Source organism: Trifolium pratense, linkage group LG3 (assembly GCF_020283565.1).
Source record: "Trifolium pratense cultivar HEN17-A07 linkage group LG3, ARS_RC_1.1, whole genome shotgun sequence".
Lineage (NCBI taxonomy): Eukaryota > Viridiplantae > Streptophyta > Magnoliopsida > Fabales > Fabaceae > Trifolium > Trifolium pratense.
Genome location: NC_060061.1, coordinates 4914611 through 4940078, shown reverse-complemented (window position 1 = coordinate 4940078; position 25468 = coordinate 4914611). Strand labels below are relative to the sequence as shown.

General features: G+C 30.9%; 3 protein-coding genes across 4 annotated transcripts; 1 reads left to right on the top strand and 2 right to left on the bottom strand.

The window, feature by feature from the left end:
- Positions 1–1949: 1949 nt before the first annotated feature.
- Positions 1950–6409, top strand: LOC123915561 (protein NDL1). Of its 2 annotated transcripts, XM_045966722.1 has the most exons (11): positions 1950–2961; positions 4022–4121; positions 4267–4364; positions 4470–4558; positions 4702–4762; positions 4864–4950; positions 5033–5110; positions 5194–5250; positions 5390–5445; positions 5568–5703; positions 5875–6409. In XM_045966722.1, exons 1-11 carry the CDS (start codon positions 2902–2904, stop codon positions 6094–6096), a joined length of 1044 nt encoding a protein of 347 aa, XP_045822678.1. In that variant the 5' UTR covers positions 1950–2901; the 3' UTR covers positions 6097–6409. The 2 variants fall into 2 exon arrangements, with proteins under 2 accessions (XP_045822678.1, XP_045822677.1); XM_045966721.1 differs by having other exon boundaries at positions 2671–2961; positions 4267–4558.
- Positions 6410–7488: 1079 nt separating this feature from the next.
- On the bottom strand, positions 7489–13626 carry LOC123915559 (xaa-Pro dipeptidase). The gene is made up of 15 exons (XM_045966719.1): positions 13024–13626; positions 12884–12944; positions 12651–12746; positions 12413–12562; positions 11848–11979; positions 11129–11256; positions 10676–10718; positions 10122–10205; positions 9918–9959; positions 9580–9650; positions 8933–8986; positions 8717–8822; positions 8314–8382; positions 8000–8143; positions 7489–7839 (listed from the first exon to the last, which is right to left on the bottom strand). The coding sequence occupies exons 1-15, from the start codon at positions 13203–13205 to the stop codon at positions 7699–7701; spliced, it is 1503 nt and encodes a 500-aa protein (XP_045822675.1). The 5' UTR covers positions 13206–13626; the 3' UTR covers positions 7489–7698.
- A 4948-nt stretch (positions 13627–18574) lies between these two features.
- LOC123915560 (1-aminocyclopropane-1-carboxylate synthase 7-like) lies at positions 18575–20835 on the bottom strand. Its single transcript, XM_045966720.1, has 3 exons — positions 20552–20835; positions 20186–20457; positions 18575–19701 (listed from the first exon to the last, which is right to left on the bottom strand). Exons 1-3 carry the CDS (start codon positions 20720–20722, stop codon positions 18837–18839), a joined length of 1308 nt encoding a protein of 435 aa, XP_045822676.1. The 5' UTR covers positions 20723–20835; the 3' UTR covers positions 18575–18836.
- Between the last annotated feature and the right edge of the window lie 4633 nt (positions 20836–25468).

Below are 25468 nucleotides of genomic sequence, written 5' to 3'. Positions count from 1 at the left end.
TTTTGCACATTCGTCCAATAATATAACGACACATCATGTATGGTAATTAAAAACACGTGTCACATTCATTAAGTGATGTGGCAACGCGTCATTGGATTTATGTGTAAAAAACTTTTACACCGACGGTGCACAACAATTAAACTCATATTTTAAAGTAAAATGATTATTAAAAAATGAGTTTAATTGATATGCACTGACAGTGTAAAATAGTTTTACACCATCGTCCAATAAATAAACATCATTTTGTCATGTCATGTCAAGAAAGTAGGGTGATGTAGCAGAAAACATAGTTAGTGTTGATTGACAGTGTAAAATTATTTTACACTGTCGGTGCATATCAATTAAATTCTTAAAAAATTGACAAATAGGGATATTAATTTAAATTTTATAAAAAGTTAAATATAATTCTTTTGCAATAGTAGTTTTATTATTTACGTATGAGATATATCATATATTTATTTGGCTTATCTAACATGTACTATATTATTGAGTTATTTATTTGATCATGATTCATATGAAAAATTAAACTTGATTATTTTTTCATGATTTTTTTTTTAAATTATATAAAGTTATTTGATTACTTATTTATATTTTTTATTTATAAAATTCAAAGTATTACAAAATAATTTTAAAAAAATAACAATTGTTTTACGAGAGTAATTTTTTCATTTAAATATGTTATATATCTTATCATATTATTATGAGCAAGTATGTATTAAAAACAAAATATAATAGTTATCATGTTTGTTATCCTGTGTGCACCAAACACAGGATATGATAACTGAGTATAACTGTTATCCTGCTGTTATCATATCCTATCCTTATCCTGTTCTATATCATATCCTGTCACTATGTCATCCCGCGCACCAAACGGACCATTATTTTATAATAACTTCTCTCGTTAATATGTGTGAAATAATCAACTTACAATACTATTAACCAATCTCAATTCAACTATTTTAATTCACAACACTACTGATGATAATGTCTCAAGTAAAAATATTTGAATACAATTAGAAACACTCTCTATATTAAATTAAATATAAATCTAAAATATATCTATATATTGATTGATTCACGAATAATCGATTGAACTGCGATTCAATCTAAATCCAATTAAACCTAGTTCAATATAGTTTCCAAAATCGATAATTGGTTGCAAATTTGCGAGCGAATCAATCAACAAATTGACCCGATTCTCAATTCAACCGGTTAAACCAACCCGTCCCGTCCTATCGAATTCCAAAACATCATTTATTTAGCAGAAAAACGACATCGTTTACAACTAGCTACGGTGAAAAAAACATAAATAAAAGATGTAGGCAGTGTTTTAAAAACCGGACCGGTCATTGAACCGGTGAGGGTGCTGGGTCACTGGTTCATTGGTCGAACCACTAGGTCACTGGTCGAACCGCATGACTAAACCGAATAAAACCGGATAACTCGGTTGAATAAACCGGTCTCTATAACCAAACTATATAGGTATTAAACCGGATAACTCAGTCTCTAAAAAATCATAACACCTAAAAAATATGAAAATTTTAAAATATCATAATTTCATAAGTTTATTCTTTAAATTCAAATTCTAAATATAATCATCACACATATAATAAAATAGTACGAAATACAAATTCAATTTTTTTTTTTGGTTGATATTCAAATAAATTTTTAATAAAGTCTATTTATATTTTCTAATATAATTTAATAAAAATATAGATGGTGTAAGAAAGGTAAACAAGTTTTAATTTTTTTTTCCTATTATATTCCCCCCACTTTTTATTTTGTAATATATATATATTGTAATTATACTATATAAAAGTATATAGTGATAAAAAAATAAAAAATAAAGTACCCATCCCTTAATATGTTTTCCTTTAATTTTTGAATAAAAGTATTCATCTCTTAACATATTATTATATATGGGCTTTGTTTCAAAAATAATATATGGGCCTAAAAAAACCCAATGCCTATCTTTTAAAATAAGACAACCCTAATCTTCTTTTTTTCTTCTAGCCGCCAGCCACTTCTTCTTCCTCCATCAGATTTCACTTCTCCCTTCTTTGTTTCTACTTCTTCTATTTTCATGACATACATCATTAATACTTATGAGAAGTACTAAGATCATCATGAAACAAAGAGAATTTTGACTATAAAGTTGCAAGATTAAATCTATGTTACACTTCTAATCTTCACTTCCTTTGTTTCTATTTAATTTCTAATAAATCTGTTCAGTTTCATATATTGTTCTTTTTTTAGAAAACTGAAAAATTCTTCTAAATCTTCACTTCCTTTGTTCATTTTCTATTTAATTTCTTCTCCATGTTTTGACCGTAAAAATGTTTGGGTTATACTTTTTTTCTTTTTTTTTTTAAATATGCATTTAAACCGGCCGGGTTTGAAAACCGCCGAGTCACCGGTTTTTCCGGTTTTGTCCGGTTCACACCGGTTTGATTACATGTCCGGTCCAGTTAACGAACCAACTCGGTGACCCCTCCGGTTCATGGTCCGACCGGTTCGACCGGCCGGTCCGGTCCGGTTTTTAAAACACTGGATGTAGGTTGCATGTAAAATTCAGTTGGTACGGATAGGGAATCGTCGGTGGTTGTTAACCATAGGTTAAAAAATAAAAATCAAAGTTTCAAAAATTATTACAATAGAAAGAGAAAGAATCGATTTTTGACATTGGCTTCGTATATAAGCCATTAAAACCATACATACGAGAAAGAGAGGTTTATATTAATTTCTCCAAGAACCTGACACATAAACAACAACAACAATAACAAAAACAAAAACACACGCACGCACACGAGAGAGAAGAGAGAGAGAGAATTGTGGTGGGTGGAGCCTTCTTTCTTTGAAGTTCAGAAAGGGGTTTCTTCCATCATCAAGAGCTTAATAACCATGGCAGAATCAAATGATTCCGTTTCAGTTGATATGGAAAAGATCTATCTTGGTGGAAAGGTACAATCTTTAACTATTTTTTCATCATTTTTTTTATGGGTTTGGGTTTAAAGGTTGAGTTTTTTTTTCATTTTTGAGAATGGGGTTTATGTTTTTTTCTTGTTGTTTCAATTGGGTTTTTGAAGATGATTAAAGGGTTGTGATTTTCTTGTTTCAATATTGTGCTGCATTTTATGGTTTTTGGATTATGTTATTGATTGATGAATGAAAGGGAAAATGTGGTGAAAAGAAATCAAAAGTCAATGGGATTTTTTAGTTAGAAAATAGAAGAGAACAAGAAACGTTTTTTTACTTGGTTGTGTTGACTCTTGAGAAATTAATGAGGTTAACCCTTTTTCTTTCTTTAATCCTTTTTGTTTTGTTTCATTGAATGTAATTTGTCTTATTTTCTCAAAATTTAGTGGATCTGCTTGATCCTTTTTTTGTCAAATATTCTTTCGCACTTCCAAATTTCTCCATTTGTGAATTTTTCATTTGGTGGTTCTTTTTTTCTCTTAGGAATTGTAAAATTTGGATGTAGTAGTCTTTTTGTTTTCTTCTTTGAGGTATATTTGATGCAATTTTGGGTGATGTAGGAAGTTTTATTTGTTGCCCTTTAACTTTAAAGTTTATTTAGGGGTGATGTAAATGCTTTTGTTGGTTTCATTGAATGAATTCAAAGTCATTCTTTTCCTTTAAAAAGCCTAAGATACTGTCTTCTCTTTTTAGCTGTCTTCAACTTAATTTTCTTTCTGGAGCTTGCAATTATTGGAATGATGGAATCTGGAATAACTTTGTTTCATTATATTGTTTGATAGTGATATATTAATGTGCTTTTGCTTGTTAGTTTGGGTTATCCAATTAAAGGGTAAGGTCACATTTAGAAAAAACTAGCTTGAAAAAGTTCCACTTAGGAATTGTAACATTATCCAAATGGAGTACACACATAATGAAGAATATTCTTTGCTTTTGAAGAAGGTTTTTAATAATTTCTGAAAGTCCCGACTTCAATTTTCGTGCTTATATTCTGTATAGTTTTTCTGTGTTTATGCTATATTGAAGTATGGTTTTACCATTTCAGGAGCATCATATTCAAACTGGATGTGGTTCTGTATCTGTCATAGTCTACGGGGATCACGACAAACCAGCGCTGATCACTTATCCAGATTTAGCGCTAAATTGTAAGTGCATTATATTCATAATATTATTTTTCATCTACTTTTTCTTGTGGAAAATGTCAACATTTAGACTCTGATGTGTAAGTGCATTATACATTATATATATTCGTATACGAGCTGATGTTTTACTTGCATGGATTGGGGGCAGATATGTCATGTTTCCAAGGATTGTTTTTCTGTCCAGAGGCTGCTTCTTTGCTGCTTCATAACTTCTGCATATATCATATTAGTCCTCCTGGACACGAGGTTTGTAACTCAACTGATTTGAATCTATTCTTTATTGAATTTAGAACTGAATATTATTATTTACCTAGTTTGTCTCCTCTGGAACTTCAACAAGAGTTCTTGCAGTTAGGAGCCGCTGCGATTTGTAATGATTATCCTATCCCTTCTGCTGAAGACTTGGCAGATCAAATAGTGGAGGTCCTCAACTATTTTGGGTAATTGAAATATAATTACAGCGCTTATAATTTTGAGAGCAGATTCGATATTCTAAAGCTGGGATTCGGAGACCATTGACATTATTTTGAGAGCAATTTTTTTTAAATTGCTATATTTATTTATGTCATGATTTCCTATCCAGGCTTGGTGCTGTGATGTGTATGGGAGTAACGGCTGGTGCTTATATCCTTACTCTTTTTGCAGTATGTACCCTTTTAACTTTGATGGAAAGATATATAATATAGGTTAAAACTGCAGTAGTGAACTTTTTGTTGATGTGTTATTTTCTGGTATGTTTTTACAGATGAAATATAGGGAGCGTGTTGTTGGTTTAATACTTGTATCTCCCGTATGCAAAGCACCATCTTGGACTGAATGGTTTTATAACAAGGTTCGTTTTAAATCATTGTTGATTGTCCTTTTATGAATTCTTTGATATGATGACATAACCTGTAACCACTAATAATTTGCAGGTCATGTCAAATTTGTTAAGTTTCTACGGCATGTGTGGATTGCTAAAGGAGTGCTTGCTTCAGCGGTACTTTAGCAAGGTATTGTAACATGAGGATATTAACCCTTTTGTATCCCCTCTTTTATTTCATATTAGCTGAATTTCGTTGCTCCACTTTATTAGGAAGTTCGCGGTAATGTTGAAGTTCCAGAATCAGAGATAGTTCAAGCATGCAGAAAAGTTAGTGCTACGCTAATTTAGTTTCTTTGCCCTGTACCGCTCTATCGCTTGAACCTGACTTTTATTCCTTTTTCACGCTTTCCTCGTTTGGTGTACTCACCTTGTTTTTTGTTGGTTCTTTGTCATTTTCTTTTTTCAGCTGCTGGATGAGAGAAAGAAAACAAATGTCTTGCGGTTTCTTCAAGCAATTAATGAGTAAATCTTCTACATATTTACTTCGACAATTTTTTATTTATTTTGTAAGCGTCCGCACGGTCTTACATTAAGATGTGAATTCACAAACTTATGCACTACAACTTTGTTTTGCTAACTTGTAGGAGGCCTGATATTACAGAAGGATTGAAAAGATTAAATTGCCGTACACTTATTTTTGTCGGGGAGAGTTCTCCTTTCCATTCTGAGGCTCTTCACATGACTTCAAAACTTGACAGGAGATTTAGTGCCTTGGTTGAGGTATGTTTAGATGAATTTGAATTAAGCATGCACTGTCCTGCAAGTTGGCAGGATAGTCCATGCCTTAGATTCGTGTTTGTGTGTAGCGTGTCTGAAAATTGTGTGTATCATTATATAGTTAGTGGATTGGACATTGATAAACATACAAAAAATCGATTATGATGTTTGCAGGTCCAGGCTTGCGGATCGATGGTGACAGAAGAACAACCCCACGCAATGCTGATACCTATGGAGTACTTTTTTATGGGGTATGGGTTGTATAGGCCGTGCCACTTCAGCGAGAGCCCAAGGAGCCCTCTTAGTCCATCTTGCATCTCTCCGGAGCTTCTTTCTCCGGAAAGCATGGGATTGAAGTTAAAGCCAATAAAGACGCGTGTTTCACTGCAAGTTTGATATTGTATCAGAAGAAAAAATAGTTTTAATTTTTGTAATTGGAACCAGTTTTTTTTCTTCAAATTTTTTAATTGTTTTGAGAGGAGGGATAGAGAAAGAAAAGAGGTATGGTAGAGTTTGGAAGGTGGTGTAGATAAAGGGGAATGGAGAGAATACATGAAATATATATTAATAATAATATTTTAGGGAGATGTTGAGTTGAGTTGCCTTGATTCATTTGTAGTGTGTCTTGAATAAAGGAATCATTGAGCTGTATGTATCTGTAAATCCAATTGGACTCTAGCTTTATTTATAATATTTATGGCGACCAGCATATCATTGACCCCTTAATAAGATTTTCTTTAAGATGCACATGTTTGGCCATAACTTAGGGGAATTTCTTTAAGATTTTCTTTAAGATGCACATATAAAATGATCATACTTTAGTTACTGCTGATGGGAGCAAATTCATATTTGATTGGATATGGTGGTGATCATACTCAACAAATTTAATATTTTGGGTTATATCCCTAATTAAATTAAGTTTCTGCATAAAAACTGCAAAACCAACAATGAAGACTAATTTTGCTCTTTTTTTTTTTGTTAAGTAGTCTGGTGGCTAGAAATTTTACATATAATATGGATATGTGGGGTGTCTGTCTGGTGTTCGAACCCCGACTACTACATATATATAATGCAATGTTTCTACCAACTGAGCTAAACTCACAGTGACAACTAATTTTACTCTCTAATGAGGTTAACCGCGGTCAAAAGAAAGGTGTTTTTGACAAAAATTTAAACAGTGGTTACATTGGATCACTTTTATTTTTTGAAATGATTACTATGTCATCGTACCAGTGTTGGTATGTGGGCAGTGCTTCATAGCACACTGCAAGTCCCTGTGCTTTACTCCAGACAAGATTGACAGAAAGCAATCAAATACTCCTTACTTTTGCATGATTCCTATTCCAATCAAGGGAAAAGTCCAAGGACATGAAAAACAATTGGTCTCTGAGCACTTATAGAAGAAAGAATCTGTCATGCTCCACTAGATCAATTCATTGGAGTTAGGGACAATGCAATGCACAATGGCCAAAACATCTTTTTATTTGCATCATCACTTTATGAGCGCATTTGGCCCGGGTTTTTAAGGAAACTATTACATGTTGTAACTTTAAGATAAAATGTGGTGGCATTTTTCTAACTGAGAAAACAAACGTACACTAAATCTAATTATTTCTGCACTTGTAATTTGAGGGGCATTTGAACCTTGAGAAACAAAGATAATTACAATTTATTTTATAACGTTAATTGTTAGTAGGTTTGAAGTTTGAACTTCCTTCTTAAACTTTTTGAGGTGTTGCAACTCAACAATTTGATCTACGCTTTGCAGACAAGATTATAACAATTGGGTTTGCAATAAGTCGTTTGTTCTTGAATTTTTGCATGTAATCACATCACAAGGTACAATGATTACATTAAGCATTTTTTTCCCGGATGCTACAAAGGAAATGTTGAAAAAGTGTAGGTGTAGGGCACAAGGGGAATTATTTCTCATAGTTTAGAAGGAAAAGAAATATGAAAATGACAGCTGTTCACGTCTGCGATGCATGCAGTCACCAGTCAGGCTTTGCTTTCCAATCCATTTTCAATTTTAGTAGATGTCTTCTTGACCGGCCATGGTTCCCCTGTCATCACTGCCTCAATCTCGTGTATTTCCCTCGGACACTTGGTCATATTGTAGCAACCAGCGGCAGTAACAAGCTGAGTACATCATAAAGAAAAAAATAAACAGATAAGCTCATACAGAATAGCAATGCACTTTTGTACCATAAATTTATGTGTGCGTGAGTTTGTGGTGAAAATATGTATCCTAGGGCAAAAGATAGAAATGATAGGTTAATAAGGTTAGCAAGTGGAATACCACATCACTCTCAATTCGCACACCACCAAAACCAATAAATCTGGTAATCACTTCCTTGTTAAAGAACTTGGAAGTTTCTGGATTATTCATGGCTGGAAGTAACAAAGCTTCAATGAAGTAGCATCCAGGCTCCACGGTAATAACCTAGATTGAAGCATAAAAGTAAGTTACCCTGTCATCAAGTTCATACTTCTGCTTCCATATCACAAAAGAGAGTATTAACTAGTAGAGATCGATGCAAAGAAAACCAAACTCAACTAAGGCAACGAGGGTTAAGAAATTATAATATTGACTTATATATTTCTGTAACTAACCATTCCTTCCAGGAGCCCACGGGCTGTACGCAAGGCTTTTAATCCAGGTTCCTTTCTTCTTTCCAGGCCCTGCAAACCAAGCCAACATTTACAATACATCATATGAAAAAGTATTTGACAATTAGGAGGTTTGATGATTTATGGAGAAAAACCGTACAAGGACCGGTAATGATAGTAGTTCCACAGTTAGAGGTAGAACTATATAACCTATCTTTGGACCAAATATATAACAGGACTTTTTTATGATTGTAAATAAACACTAACTAGCCTATGTTTTACATAAAAATATCTATCAAGTTATCAGTATTTTTATATGATGTAAAATCACATTTTAATCTTAAACACACATATCCTACAAGAGAGGGAGTAGTTTAGAATGTTTGCAACAAAAATTCAAAAATACCTTTGGGTAGCCTCCAGGGTCATGTGTATCTAAACCAAGTAAATGACCCAGACCGTGCGGCATGAAAACGGAACCCAATAGTGCAACCATCGTGTCATCAACATTGCTACACCAAAAATCAACAAACATGCATTTTACCAAAAAGATCATACAATTTTTATCAAGCTGCAAGTTTGCCTCTGGAAATGATAAAACAAAATATACAACTTAAGCTACCCCACAATAATGTGTCCTTTCTTTAGCGACTCCAGAATCACTTTGTGCGATAGTCTGCAATAATAGAGAGGAAATGAGCAGAAACTAGACAAAATATCTAGACACAAGAGTAAAGTAGAAGTTTCAACAGAATTTTTTTGAAGTACAAAAAATTAGTTGGCCCATCCCAGGTATATTTGGTTGACTCATTCAGACCTCATATCATCATTGTATAACTTATCATTGTCATCACTATAATTGATATTCAACATCAGAATACAATATAAAAACTACAAAGGCACTCATTTCCATGAAAAATCAACTCAACTACAATATTAAATGCCGATGTTATCAACTTTAAACATATCTAATGATCTCTGTTGATGGCTATATTTACTCTTAGGTTCCCCCATTAAAGACAGTAAATTCTCAATCAGGCTGTGACAGCTAAAAAAAGACTTGTGACTGGACATGTGCAAATTACTAAGGCTACAATTCTGTTATTTTCCTGTCCATCTACCAATATAGTCAGGATTCAGGAAACTTCACTGGAGTGAAGTACTGATATAGTTAGAAATTATATTTTTTTCCCAACTGATATAATTTGAAAACAAACATGGAAGATAACATTTTAGCAACCTAAAAGCAGTTATGGTACATAATCATACATGTGCATATCAACCCAGCTTACTCCAGGTTTCATTGAAGCGATAACAGCATCATGAGCATCAAGGACAGCCTGTAGAACATAGAAAGAGGAAAATAAAGAAATTATGAAAGAAATGCTATAAAAACTAGTAAATTGAGCTATATGAAAGGTTCATTAACTGAGCTATCCTAACAAGCAAATGAATCCTAAAATTGGTTGAGCTTTTGTAGGAAATTATTATCTGTGCTTGTGAGAATTTGCACTGCAGTTGTTTATACTGGTGCAGTTTGCATATTAAGTAAAGAGCTTATAAATTGTTTTCCTTCGACAGAAGAGGTTTCAATAGAAACCACTTACATTATATATAAGAGATTGGTCACTAGTAAACTTCCCATTTATCTGCACCAACAAAAAAAATAACATTGAAGTCAAGCTTAAAAAGATATTCCAGTTATTAGTAGATAAAAGGATAAGTTGTATGCTACAAATATACCCCTGCAAACACATCAATTAATTATGTATAAAGACCAAAATAATTTTTTGAATAACGGAAAGACTCACAGGGTAAGAGCATGTTATGTCAGACGCATAGAAGTGGTATTCAGCTCCCATATCAAGCAATGCCATGTCTCCATCTTCCAAAGTCTACAAAAGAGCGATGTTTTTAAAATGTATTTATCTCTATCACTATGTATATAAACACTGATCATCCCATAGAGACTTTAAGCTCATCTTATTTTGTCTCTTTCTAAAGGAAATGAAGTGCAATTTCAACACTTAATAAGTTGATTGGTCATATCCGAAATCACCAGATAATATAGTTTTTTTTCCCTCTGTTTACAAGAGTTGCTCATTTTTTCCTATATTCCTGAACAAATTATTTTCTTCCGACTGATGTAAAAATTACTAATGACTAGGCATGGGATTGATGAAATTTCAATGTAGAAAGTAAGTTGTGAATAGTTATACAGCCAACACAAAACCCTTGGAGTTGAATGGACCAAAGAACTTAGAAAAGTCACCAATCTTGAAAGATAGCCAATCAACCATATGGCATTGGTTGCAATGACACTGACCGTCAAATTCAAAGGGTGCAAAAAAATACTCTGACCTACCTTGTCATTAGGAGCTGCTGCATGGCCGTAATGTAGAACAGCACTGCATTAATACACGTGTTAGCCAGCCCATTTTGTGATGGAGTTTGCTTCTATTTAAAATTAAAAGACTATAAAACCTTATCCATCATAAAGCAGTTGTTAAAAATTGCAAACAGCGCTATGGGATGAAGGTTTCTACTATTTAAAAAGAAAGATATTAACTTTATATATGTCGGGTGGCGGCAGTACAAATTTACACAAAAAGAGTTTACGAATGCTAATAGTAAAGAATGCTAAAACAAGTCTGAATGGGAAGAAAAATATGAAACAAAGTTTTTAATTTTTCTTAGGAAAAGTCATTCACATTTCATATGAATGGCCATTGAGCAAAGTTTTATTCAACCTGAAGTATCTAATCACATTTGTTTTTGTGACAAGTATGGTCACATTAGTAGGTATGTAAATGTATACCTATTATCACCAGTAGCACAGATACATGTATAGGAGCAATGCCGACATCCACCATACATGTAGGTGTGATGAAGAAAAATGCTTTCAAGCTGATACTCCTTCATGCCCACTTTAGCTTTTCTCATAACCTGTTTCATTGTAATGTTAATATATTGCAGTTATCATGTAAGCATTTTCGCAAAACATGTGGATAAGGCCATTAACAGTTTAACACTTCATCATTGATATCATAGATGATAGACCTTTCTATCTACCACCAGATAGTGTACCTTTGTGAACCCTGTCACTTTCGGATGTTCCTAACTTGACTAATTCAATCCTAAAAGTTGTGAAAAATGGAAAGTAACAAATTACATGAAAATAATACTCACTTTGGAACATTTATTAAAAGAAATGTGAAAAAATGAATACTTTTCCAAAATCAGAACTCTTTTCCATCCGTTAAGTTGTATACTTTAGCAACTTTTCCTTGGTCATATTATTATTATCTATGAAAAGTTGTTAAACTATTTTCCTTAGATTTATACATTAGCCTCATATTATAAAGATAATAAAAATTAAACTAACACAATTTTCTCTAAATTAAACTACGTAACTTAATTTCTTCTAATACCACACCGGCATCCACTACATGCATCCAACGAACATTTCACATAAATGTTGGGGAAAAGAAAGAAAGAAAGAAACAAGCAAAACTTTGGCATCTTAAGACTAATTACCTCAATATGAGCTTCAGAGCTTATATCATTTGCATACTGAATAAGTTCAATTTCCAGCTCTGACTTGATGACTCGACATTCGGTCAATATAGGATGCAAAGTCGTCAGATCCTTATCAAACTTGTCAATGCCCTATAAAATTGTTCACATCATAAATATACAACATTAATTTCCTAAGAAAGATGCTAGTAATAACATTTCATCACAAATAACACAATAGGATTGATTTGATTGGTAATGCTGAGACTTGATGCAATAGCAGTTTCAGGGCAGAAATCAGTGTAGCCAATTCAGATCATGAAAAATGGCGGTTTGTTCGAACTCCACTATGCTATTGCGGTATAGTACCGTTATATCTGCTATTTGACAGCAGTTCATACTAAATTGCATATTGTGGAAACAACAACGGTTTCTTAAAAATCTACTACGCTATTGCACTATAGTACCGTTATATCTGCTATTTGACAATATCATCCGAAATAATACACAACCTACAATTCGCAATGATAAAAAAAGGCTTTGATGAATAGAAAAAATAATGGCAGGATTATTAAGAATTATGAACCTGAAATTCTGCAGGTTTAGCAAAATTATTACTATCTGTGTTAAGGCCGTGCAAAAGAAAGAGTAATGGTTTCCCTGAACCCTGATAATGCTGTTGCAAAACAGTTACAATCTCGTCCGTAAAATAGGCTTTGGTAACCATATAGTGTTCCTGCAAAAGTGAATGCATCAATGCCTCAATTATGTCAAAAAACATAAACATGTGAATGGATCAAAAAAATCATCATTGTTTGAATTACCTTAAAATGGGAAAGTTTCTTGATTTTTCCCATCCAAACAGCATACTCATCAGGCAACCTAGGAGCAAATAGAATAGAATCGCCACTTCCAACATCCTTAAAAAACAATTAAAAATGAATAAATTAAAGTTCTTTCTTAATTTCAATTTTCAACAACTTAAAATGATTGTCTTAACGTGTATTATATAAAATAAAATTGAAGTATAAGATTAAGATGATTGAAAAGAACTAACAATAGCTCCATAAAAACCGGGTTCTTGAACTCCAAACAAATAAGCGAAGTAACTCTCTTGCCTGCAATTAGTGTTATAGTAAATCAAATTGGAAAAATTGAGATGAGAAAAATGAATTATGATTGAGGTTTGAAGGGTACCGGAAGAGTTCAAGGTGATCGGTGTCGTAACGAGTTTGTTCATCGCCACCTTGAAGGAGAACGAAGCCGTGAAGAGGAAGAGAAGATTGAGAGAGGTGTTGGCGAATGGATTTGAGAAGCTTCTCGCGATTTTTGACATGAACTTCATAATTCACTTTCAGAGGTGATAGTGAGGAACCCATTGATGCCGATCGCTAAACTCAAAACTAGCTAGTCAGTGTTTAACTATTTATTAGTCATCTTAATCCAAAAAAATTATAAAAAATGCAGTGGTTAATTTTTATTTTTTTTTATTAAATGAATTTAATATATAAAATAATTTTACACTGACATCTAATAAAAAACATTTTTTTTATGTCATACGAGTAGAAACCACCATCTCGTAAGCAATTTATTTATGATAAAATCACCAAACTTAGACATACTTTCTCTTTTGCTATGGAATCTTGCAATGACATTTTGGAAATCAAGCTCAATTGCTCAAAGTCAATATTTTTGAGTCGTAAATCATGAACTTGATTTAACGCGAAAGGGAAAAAAACATCATTGAAGGCGATGAATAGAACTCATATAAGAGGATGAATGTTGCAATCTAAACCACTTTATTCTAAGACACCAAAAAATTTAAAATAAATATAAATAGTACAGGAGGCGCAGAAAGCTATTTCCTGAATTAAAACATTACGAGGCCCATAGAAACATTACAAGCCCATATTCTTGTGCACGTATTATCACTTGATGTTTTCTCTTTAAGTCCCCAACGTATTTTTTATACTCAAAAAATTCAATTTTGCCTTGATAAAAATTTCGGTTCGCATAAATCGAAGTTTTTTCTAGTTCAAATTCAGCAAAAATTCGGTTAACAGAAATCGAATTTGTTTTTCAAGGCAAAAATATTCAGTTCGTAGAAACCGAAGTTTTTATTGAAGGGTAAAAAAAGTAAAATCCAGGAGGAAAAAAGAATCATGAGGCCTAAAGAGAAAACATCTTACGACTTGGATTACATCATCTCTCGTCATTACACCCTTGTATTTTTTCTCTCCCTGATTTTGTTTTATAGTTGGATGTATCAATTTTTTATTTTTTTTAGTTTTAGTAGAATAGTTCACCAAATTTGTACCAAAAAAAAAATTCACAAATTGTCTCTGCGAAAGGTTATCAAATTAAATATGCAAGAGCTGGATTGAAATTCACAACACTCTACTTATTTACTTTATAAGTAGAATTGAATTTTTTTTAGTAAGTAATCTAGTAGTTAGAAATTTTACCTTAAAGGTGAATAGGTGGAGTGTTCGAAGTTTGAACTCCGACTCCTGCATAATATATGTGATGTTCCTACCAACTGAGCTAAGCTCACAGAGACAATTTGATCATAAAATTTTATTAATATATAAAACCAAATGTTAGCAAATAAGATATTGTTCAATTTGTCTCGACAAATATTTCAAAATATAAAATTTTCATAATTTTTTATAATAGATAATTAAATATATTAGTGATCAAATTGTGCATTATCGTGCATGTAATGGTAAAAATGATACTTAAAAATGAACGGATTAATGAATAACATATAGTCCTTTGATTTATTATATCTTAGCCCATATGGAACAATTAATATTTAGGTGTTGTGGCAACTGGCAAGTGTAAGGTAAGCTAATGCCTTAAGAAAAATAGAAGTCGAACATTTTATAAGTGAGAGAACCCATAAAACTAATGTCTTAAGAGTGTAAAAGTTTGATGTTCAATTCGCTTGTGAAGTTATTCTTAAATATAATATGGATGATCTCCGACCGACCCTTCATGACCCAACATGGCTCTATGAAAACCTTTTGACAAAACCCAGCAACCACCGTCACAGACTGACTCCACACCAATGGTAGGAAATAAATATCTCAGTACTCCATCAAATATCTTTATCTTGGGACGCATTAGACCCCAGTTCTTCTTCACACCAGCTAGCGTCTGCCTTTAAGCATTGGATGAGTTTTTCATCTTCTTCTTTTTCTTACATTAAATGTTAAAGAAAAAAAACTTGATATATTAATATCATCAAAAGGATAATAAGAACATGTAGGACCCAAACATGATTACTTGATAGCTCCATGCAAACTTAAAGACATCCGTAGTTCCGTACTGATTTTAATCATTGTCGTACATGTATATATATAGACTATAGTGCTATGGATTTGTTGGAAAACACCTATTAATGAAGGTGTTTTGCAAGTTATTATAACTAAAAAGTGATTAAGTACTTTAAGATGAATGTTGCAAAGACACTCATTCTAAAAAATATGGAGACATAAGTTAGTAACTCCTATAAATATTTGTTAAATGCACCTATTGATATTTACAAAAATGGATTTTAACAAGTTGTAACTAAAAGTGGTTAATCAAATACACCTTGAAGTAAGTAAAATGCTGCTAAAATACATCTTCATAAACAAAAGTGGTTGTATTCTAGCAAATTACACACCACAATGAATTCATCTAAGTGATAAAGATTTTAGATCTCTCAAGCATACGACTATGTTTTATACTTCTGCTTACAAACATAATTTGATTGAGCGGAAAAACTCACATTATGTGCCACAGTTTTTCTTATGGATATTAGTGATTGCTAATGAAGATGCATGGAAACTTATTGTACCTATGCCATGTTAATAAAAAAAATAAAACGCTAAACAGTACTCTCGAATACTCATTAAACATATTAATAAAAAAGTTTTGTCATGAAACTTGTACATTCAATGCCTTAAAAATATAAAATTTATCTTTTATATTAACTTTATCTTTAATTTATTTTTTAGTATGTTTAACAAATAGCTTGAGGACACTGTTTAGCATGACCTAATATAAAAATTACCCCCCTCTAGTCCTTAATATAAGAGGAAGTTTATTTTCTAGATACATTGAAATATTAATGTATTTAGTCAATGATGCAGTCTAAATACATTAATAGTTCAATGTATCTAAAAAGTGAATTTCCTCGTATATTAAAAGATATGAGAGAGTTCTAAAATGGAATACTTCTATTATAGTTTTAACTTTCAATTATTTGTATTTATAAAAGGATAATATTTAATAAAATAAATGGGAAAAAATGATGAGATTTAGCATCTTCCTCGAAAAACTAAAACTTTTGAAATGGGCCCATATTAGCCCACCAGAGGAGGAAGAGGGGGGTGTTATTTAGGTACGGTCACTTGTACCACACACCTGGAAGTGGAACTCACACAAGTCACAACACTAATGTCAATTTCTTTGCTGAATCGACCACCCAACTGAAAACTTCGGTGCCAAATTTTACCATATTCGTTCGTTTTTTTTATTTTTCTTTTTTCAGTCTAATAACCTAGCTGCTATATTTGTACACTATAAGTTGGAAAAATTGGAGAATTTAAGTTCCTTTAATAATGTGTTTAGTAGTTGAGCTACCATCAGTTCAATTTTTATTTATTTATAAAGAAATCTTTTTGACTCCTCCTCCACATTATTGATGCAATCCCAACACTCTTTAATGCATAAATAAATTAGTTTTTTGTCAAGTAGTCTAACGATTAGAAATTTCAGCTTAAAGACGGATAAGTGAAGTGTCTGTGGTTCGAACTATGACTTATGCATTTATAACATTATGTCCCTACCAACTGAGGTAAACTCACGGAAACGAATCAATTATTTATATTATCATGTTACATTAAATTGTTATTGCATATGTGTATTCAAGATGTTATTGAGTTAGGTTCGGTCCAACATATTTAGAAGCTTAAAGCAATTTCTATTATAAGGTGTTTAAAAAGAATTATATAAGATTTTATGAAAATAAATTTAAAAATAATCTAAATTATGTTGAGGCTAAATTAAAGTTGAACAAAAGTCAAAGAAAATATAAGGTCATATTTATCAACTTAACTAAAGAAACACTTGTAACAAAATTGTATTATATATTTATAATCAAATTAAACTAATTTTTTTTAAACCTTTATTTGGCCTAAAATTTTGATTGTTTTGGTCCTTATACTGTTCAAGGACATTATAGAAACCGTAACATCTTATTTTCTACTTTTTATCGAAAATTGAGAATAGAAAACGGATGTCCTAAGGTTGATGCTCGACTGGTTGAAGAGGGATGAAGTTATTATTAAAAAAGTGAATAAAGTTGTTCATGTACTTTTGTCAACAAAAAAAAAGTTGTTCATGTACTAGTATTTGCAAAGACACCCACACCACATTTCTAACTAGTTTCTAAATTCTAATATATATATTATTTGTTGTACCGAGTATATTCCAATTAATAAAATGCTATAAGTTCATTTTCATAAAAATAATGTATATAAAATAAACTACACACTCTTCTTATCTTCCAACAATAAACTATGAGACATTTCAGTTTTTACTGCCCTATGATCAGCATTCATTCATTCATAATTATACTATTTTTTGCCGTTGAAGATTTCATTACACACCGACAATATATGAAAACCGATCTTAATTTCTTCCACATTTCTTACATAACACTAAGACGGCAACCCTGCATGTAATGTCATATATTATACTATATACTATAATTGGTCAGCGTTAGCTTAAAGTTTGGTGGTGAGATTATATTAATTTATATAATCATCCATCTTTGTAAGTCAATAGACGTAGGGGACCATAACTCATTTCTTTTTAATTTCAACACCACGCGCGACACTACTAAAAAAACCAAAACTATTTTAATCAATTAATCACCTTATAAAATCAATTATACCAAAGATGAATTTGTCGAAGTGATAAGAATCTTGATCTCCTTAAACATGTGATCAGAAGTTTGATTTCTGATTCATGCGTTAGAGAAAATTCAGTTGGGATGAGAGAACCAACCTTATGTGCCCCATAGATTCACCGATAGAGATTAGTCATCGCTATCGACGGTGTAAACTAACCAAAAAAAATTCAACTATTAATCAAGTTATTTATCCATATAATTAATAAATCTGAGAGTGTGACACATCGACTTTCAAATCAGAGTTGAATAAGAAGAGCTTTTTATTTTTTTAAACGAATATACAACCTTAATATGAAGCTAAAAGCCATATAAAGTTTGATTTTTAATGCTAGTTGTTGTGGACAACCCACACACGTGTATACACACCTTTTTGACTATTAAACTATCTTTTTTGTTTTTGTTTTCATGCTATAGTGAAGTATATGAACTTATGTTTTAGCAAATTGAGAAATTTATTTTTGATCAGGCAAATTGATGAGAAATTTATAACCAATTCAATTGAGTGAGAAATTTTGATTTTGAACTTATGTTTTAGCAAATGTGAGCGAAATGTATGTGCCACCAACCGTTGATCAATTTTGAGTTGTTGTTAGCGATACACACAACTTAGAGAAGTCCCTTAATACATTTCAGATAGTTAAAGACTACAAAAATGTTTGATATACTGAAGTGTTATTAAGTGTGCAAAACTTGCTCTTCGCAAAAACAAAAAAAAACAGCTTTTGAAAATTACTTATTACTAGTACTAATTTATATGAAAAAAGGTAGATATAATTCATAGACTTAAAAAGCAACTTAACTTTACTTCACTTTAATTAACAATGATACAACAGGAGATTACAAGAAACTTGCTTAATTAAAGCAAGCAAACAAGAACAAGATACACACACTTCAGGTGAATCTCTTTTCTTACAACTTCCCTTACATATATATTACTAATAAATAATTTACCAAAATGGCCATGATTAACCATTTAAAAAAATACAAATAATAATATATGAATTAATAAACTTTGTCAAATATAGCATATGCTATTATTCTTTCTTTATATCATCTTTGTCCTTATTCTTCTAGCCATGAAATTACGTATTCTTTCCAATGCAATTTCAAGAGTATGTTCACTCATATTTGCAAAACACACTCTAAACCAACCTGGTTGATCACAATGACAAGAACACCCTGGTGAAATATTCAATTTCACTTCATTCAAAATAACATTCCAAAGTTCTAATTCACCTTCTTTAGTTGATTCCTTCAAAAGTGGATTCATATTCATCCAACAAAATAACCCTGCATTTCCTTTCAAACATTCAATTCCAACACTTTTTAAACCTTCAATAATCATTTCATATCTTTTCTTCAATCTTTCCCTATTAATCTTAATATATTTCTCAGTAAATGTTTTGTCTGATAACATATTAGCCAAAAATTGTTGTGTTTGTGATGATATTAAGGTAAAACTCGACATTCTTCTCGCGGTTGTAACAACTTTATCATTGTAGGAGTAAATTGTTCCAACACGAAAACCAGGAAGACCGAGATCTTTCGAAAGACTATAAACAATGTGAACTCTCTCTGCTTCTTTGTACTTACGAGCTTCGAGAATCTCGGCTACACTTACGAATTCGGAGGAAGAGAACACTGAGCCAGAGTAAATTTCATCTGAGATAAGGTGGATATTTTTTTGTATGACAAAGTCAAGAATTTGTTCTAGAATTGAACGTTGAACTGTTGCACCTAAAGGGTTTGAAGGGTTTGTGATTAGTACTCCACTCACTTTCATGTTAAGTGATTCTGCTTCTTTGTAAGCAGCTTCTAAAGCTTGTGGTGTAATTTGGAAATTGTTTGAACTTTTGCAATGAATTGGCACTATGTTTACACCAGTTCTCCATCTTAAGTCTCTATCAAATCTACAAAAGTACAAGAAAAAGATAAGTACAAATAATTCATCTATATAGATTATAGTTTATACGCAATTGCATGGTTACATGCTATAGCTTAAAAAGTCAAATGAAAAAGAAATTAACCTAGCTAGGAATTTTTTTTGATGTAATGTGTGAAATTCTATCACGTGTTATTCGGGGCAAAACTTTTGTTAAAATCAATATACAAAATTGTCTGATTCAATTGAATTATTTGAATTTATCTACTAAAATAAACATGTAAAAATATCTGATAAAACTTTTTATGACACGTCCACGTCTTATGACACACCCATAAGTTTTTTCAACTAATTTTCATAAATCGACTCTCCCGGAATTTATTTTATCTTTTGTTATTGAAATATTTTATGCATAATTAAACACTTATATAATAAGTGTTTATTGTATAAGTACTTAATTAAGTTGTTTATCAAAAAAGGGTGAGATTATCGATCAGGTGCTTGATTCTTACCCTGGATAATAAGGGGTAGGAACAAGCAAAGCGTCTCCGGGATTTGCGAGAATGAAGGTCAAGAGCTCATTAGCAGCAGTTGCTCCAGCAGTAATGACTATTCTTTCAGGATCAAATTTAGCTCTACCACCTCTTATTTGTTCCATGAAACTTGCCATTGCAGTTCTAAATGACTTAAGTCCATGATAATCTTGAAATAATGCATTTTCTCTGAAACCATTATAATCCTCTGGATGCTCTTCCAAATACTTTTCAACCAAATCAAATGAAACCTGAAAAATACATTAACATACATTAGATTAATAATTAATTAGTGTCTAGAAAGAACTATACTATATATTAATTGATATATATATATAAACTTACTTGATTTTCTGCTAATCCCATTTGTATAACTCCAGAAGAGTTAGTTAACTCATGATAAGGATTTTCATCATAGGCTTTCCATCCAGCAAAATAAGGTGAATTTTCTCCATGAGTGTCAGAAATTGCAATGTTTGAAAGTTGCACACATGATTGTTCTATCTCAATACCCATATTGATTAATTATTAGAAGAAGTAAATTAATTATGTCAATAGTAAGAGAAGAAGAAATAAGGAATATATATATATGAAAGAGAGAAAATAGATATATAGAGAGAGTGTTGAATGATCAATGAAATGAAACCAATCTCTATATATAGACTTTGAGGCATGTAAAGAAAAATATCATATAGTATTATTAATTATTTAATTGTTCTTATCAATTGTAACAAATTAGAGTGTCACACTTTTACCATGAATTGGTTTTTACATTTATCTGATGGTGACTTGTAGTGACAACTGTACAAGGCCAGTTCACGCGGAAAATATATATGGTTGTTGTTAGGGGGTGTGGATTTTTCTTGCAATTTAGTTTAATGTACCCCCCCCCCCCCCCCCCCTTAAAATGTCGGTTTAATGGATTCATGTTTTATACTAATATACAAATTTGTTTTAATTAAATTAGTTTATTGAATTCAAGTGGTTAATAAGTTTTATCAAATGATGAATCGTTTCGAGAATTCGAGTTTTATTTCTAAGTGGAACAATTTTTTAGTTATACTTTATTTATTTCACGGTCGAACTCTGAATTATTAGGTCAATTTCTTATAAATTGGAGAGTTGAAACAAGGGAAATTGTTTTAATTAAGTTTGTTTATATTATTTTATATGGTTACTACATTTTGGTCACAGACAGACATAATAATGTTGTTTATTAAGTTGTTGAGTTGAGTAGTACTCCAATTAATTAAAGAAAATTTCATGTTATGATATGAACCTATGACTAAACCAAATCTCTTTGAACTATAGAAGAAACTTTCAAAAATTCCTTTGTGTAGTGATAAGAAGCAAATGATTGGTACATTTAAGATGTGAATACGTGTGGGGATTTTGGGGGAAGTAGTTAAGTTTTTTTTTTTTTTTTAAAATTTTCTATGAGGTGACTAATGACAAAGATATGTTGAAAAGATATTTGAACAATATTTTGATGTGCAAATTAAGTTCTCCACTGATCTTCTGACGTACCCCACAGCAATAGAGAGAACTACACACTTTTTTTTTTTACTCAAAAAAGAATCTAAGATAATGAATGAAGCCATTAACAAAACAACACCAATTAACTTCAAGCTTTGACATTAACATCATTTCCTTAAAATCATTTCAATTTCATTTTCATTAACATAGTTGCAATTTTTGGCTTGTAATAAGTTTTCTCCTTAAAATCTTTTCAAATTAATTTTCAATTATCATAGTTGCAATTTTTGGCTTTCAAGTTACTTCAATAATAATAATAAATATTTTTTTTACCGTAATAATAAATTATCTTATTCAAGACATATTCTAGTATTAAATGTGAATAGTTTTTTGTCGAAATTTAAATACTACTTCGTCATGTTTGTAGAAGTTGAATATCTTCTGCTAAACTTAATCGTACATATAGTATATTTGCAATTTTTGTTTTGTTTTCACTAATTTGGTTCGGAGTCAGTTATGACTTATGACATTAAGTGGTTTTAGTCACCTTTCGATCGTAGTTGCGGGAGATTGAACTGTTGTCCTCCCTATCAAGTTCAGCGTCAATCACAATCAGACCAATTAACAATGTGTCACTTGTGATAATCTACTTAAGAAGGATAAACCAAAAAATAGAATTATATTTGCAATTATTATAAATGATTTGTGAAATGTGATTGTATGATTTATAAGGCTTTATCTTTTGGCAAATAAAAATGGAAGGCAATCATCAATTGGGTACGTACCAGTACAACTATATGAGATAAGAAATATGTTTCACATCAATCAACATCATTCATGTGGAAAAAACTCCCTCAACCTCAACAATGAGATGAGACTATGAAAGTTGGCTACTTAGAGTGTTAGTACGTAAACTTAATTATTACTCCATCAGTTTTTATATAAACAAATTTTTATGTTTTAAGTTTATTTAATAATTAATATATCTGATCAATTAATGTAATTTTATTTCTATTTAAAGTAATTGCGTTTCGTATATTTTGTTGCATTTATTTGAATTATCAATATTAAAATTGACAACTTTAAAGAAACATGTAAAGATGTTTTAACCCTCAAATGAGGCTACAACTTAAATAGAAATGACATTATCATTTTATTTATTTTTTAAAACCAAAGGTGGCCAAATTCTAACTAGTTATAATATCAAAATTACAATAATTATTAAATTAGATTTTCAATGATTCTGTTTTTATCTTTCGCGCGTAACTGCAGAGACTAATCCCCTCGAGATAACTGAGATCCATTTAAGGGGTTGACCTCTCCCAACAAATAATTCTCATTACACACCGGCCGGGAATCGAACCTAAGATCAAATGATTAGAGAACTCAAATATTTACCACTTGTGTCACACTATGTTGGTAAATGATAATATCATATTTGACGGAACAAATGTTGTTTGTAAAGTTAATGATAGTTGATTAAATTGGTAATTTTTGGGGTAAAGTGATATATCATATTAGTTATAAAAAAAAATTTGTATGTAAATTATTTGCTAGTCTAAAATGTGAGGTGTTTATGAACATTTACAAAGTGTCTTATTTATAGTCTTCGTCTCCCTCTATTCCCTCGCTAAATTATGATACATTGATACTTGAATTATTATAGTATTTGAGTAATTTTTTCCTTCACTCGGAGGATATCGTCTACACGACTCATGCAAAAACATCATGTTAATAATTAGTTTTTTTGCAATAAAAAATATTTATCGACAAAAAAATATTGACAAATTGTAAAATCTTATTGAATTATCATTCTGTGGAATCAAGAATACAATTAGAAGGTAATAATTGGTTGGACTTTTAGAAACATGTAAAATAAAATGATGACGAGCAAAAAGACCCCTATAACTCTACAAGAAAAGATCCACAAACTATTCATCAAAAAAGACAGCAAGAAAGTCTTAGATCTACACTCTAGCTAATGACAATCTAATCTATACTTTATGTACTAAATCCAATTAATGTTAATAATTAGGTGCTAGAAGCTTTGAATAAATAATTGCCATTTGAGTCCAATATTAATTAACTAGTTAAGTATGTTTTGACTTAAATTAAAAGAAATGGTTTAGGTTGTACCAAAAAAAAAATGGTTTAGGTAGCACAAGCTCACAAAAAAGTATTGTATATTAGCATAGGATAAAAACACACATCAGTTTCCGTGAGTATAACTCAATTGTTAAAGACATTGCGTATTCTATGTAATGTAAGGTTGAAGTTTGAATTCTAATATTTTCACTTGTTCACCTTAAAAAATAAAAGTTTAATCACTAGACTATTTGACAAAAAAAAAAAAATACACCATAAAACAGTGGTGCGCTAATTAGCTCTATAGAAAAATTATTTTTAAGAAGTAAATTTTGCCATGAATTATAAATGGACGCACACAACTTTAGAAGGAGTTAGGAACTTAAGATATTTGTCGAGATTGTGTTGTTTTTTGTGGATTTGAATCATTTTATTTTTTACAAATGGATCGATTTCAAATTGAGATATTCCATTAGTAAAAGATAATCTTGAAAAAAATGAAACATATAATAAGCAATGATTGTGGAGCTCAACACCATGAATATCTATGTGCTATAGAATATCAACTCTAGATATGCAGTTCTTTGTGGATACTATACAGTTAATTAATTATATATGATGAATCTTAATGTAAGAAAAATATAACTTGGGATCATATGTGACGATTATGAGGAGACTTGGGCCTGTAGGGTTAAGACAAGTATCATGCAAAGAGCTCACAAGATATATTTATAATTATTTAATTTGTTGGTTTTATAATGGAGTTATTGTCGTGGACAAGTGCACGTATATTTCTTTCTTAGATTCCCTTCTCTTCCAGATAAAATAAAATCTATAAAGAAAAAAAAATTAGCATTATTGGAAAACATTGAAACTGATTTCTTGGGCTATTTGATGAAAAAAGTATTTTAAATTTTTCATAACTTGTTTGATGAACTTTTTTCTAAAATTTTTGGCTTTGAAAACTGTTTCAATTGTATTATTGTTTTCAAAACTGAAATAGGAAAATAGATTAAATGTATTTTGATTTTTATTCTAAAAAAATAGTTATTTTGATTTTTAGTATTTTTCCAAAAAATGGGAAAATTGTTTGTTTTCATTACAGGTAATATATGGTAAAGAAATTTTTAGTCACCACGTTTTTTCACACTTGAGATGTTAATTAGCTCATCATTGTTGAGAATATAACATTGTAATATTATAAGGTATACACTTCGAATTTCAAAATTTTAACAAAAAAAAATTGAAAATTAGTTTAGTACTCCTATTTCACAATTGCTAAAGTCATTAGGTTTGGTCTAGATTCTAGTGGTAAGAGATTTGGTATAGTATGCATACATTAAAGACATTTGATGTAATTTTTTCTTCTTCCAATTTCACCTTAAATTCAAACTTTTATATTTATGATGATATGATTTTGTCATTATTTACTCATATAAAATTTAATTTTCTATACCTAAACCTATATTCTATACATCTATGCATAAAGGATATGTCAAATTTTGAGGTGACTTTTTCCTTTCAACTTTGCCTTTCATTTAAAATAGTTTATTACACATTTGTCCTTAATTATAAGACTCAGTTTGACAAAAATGAACTATTCATTTATCTTGTTTTGACCGTATTTTTTTAATAATATATAAATGTGAATATTAGCATATAAAATCTTGTTCAATTTGTTTTGATGAATATTTTCAAAAT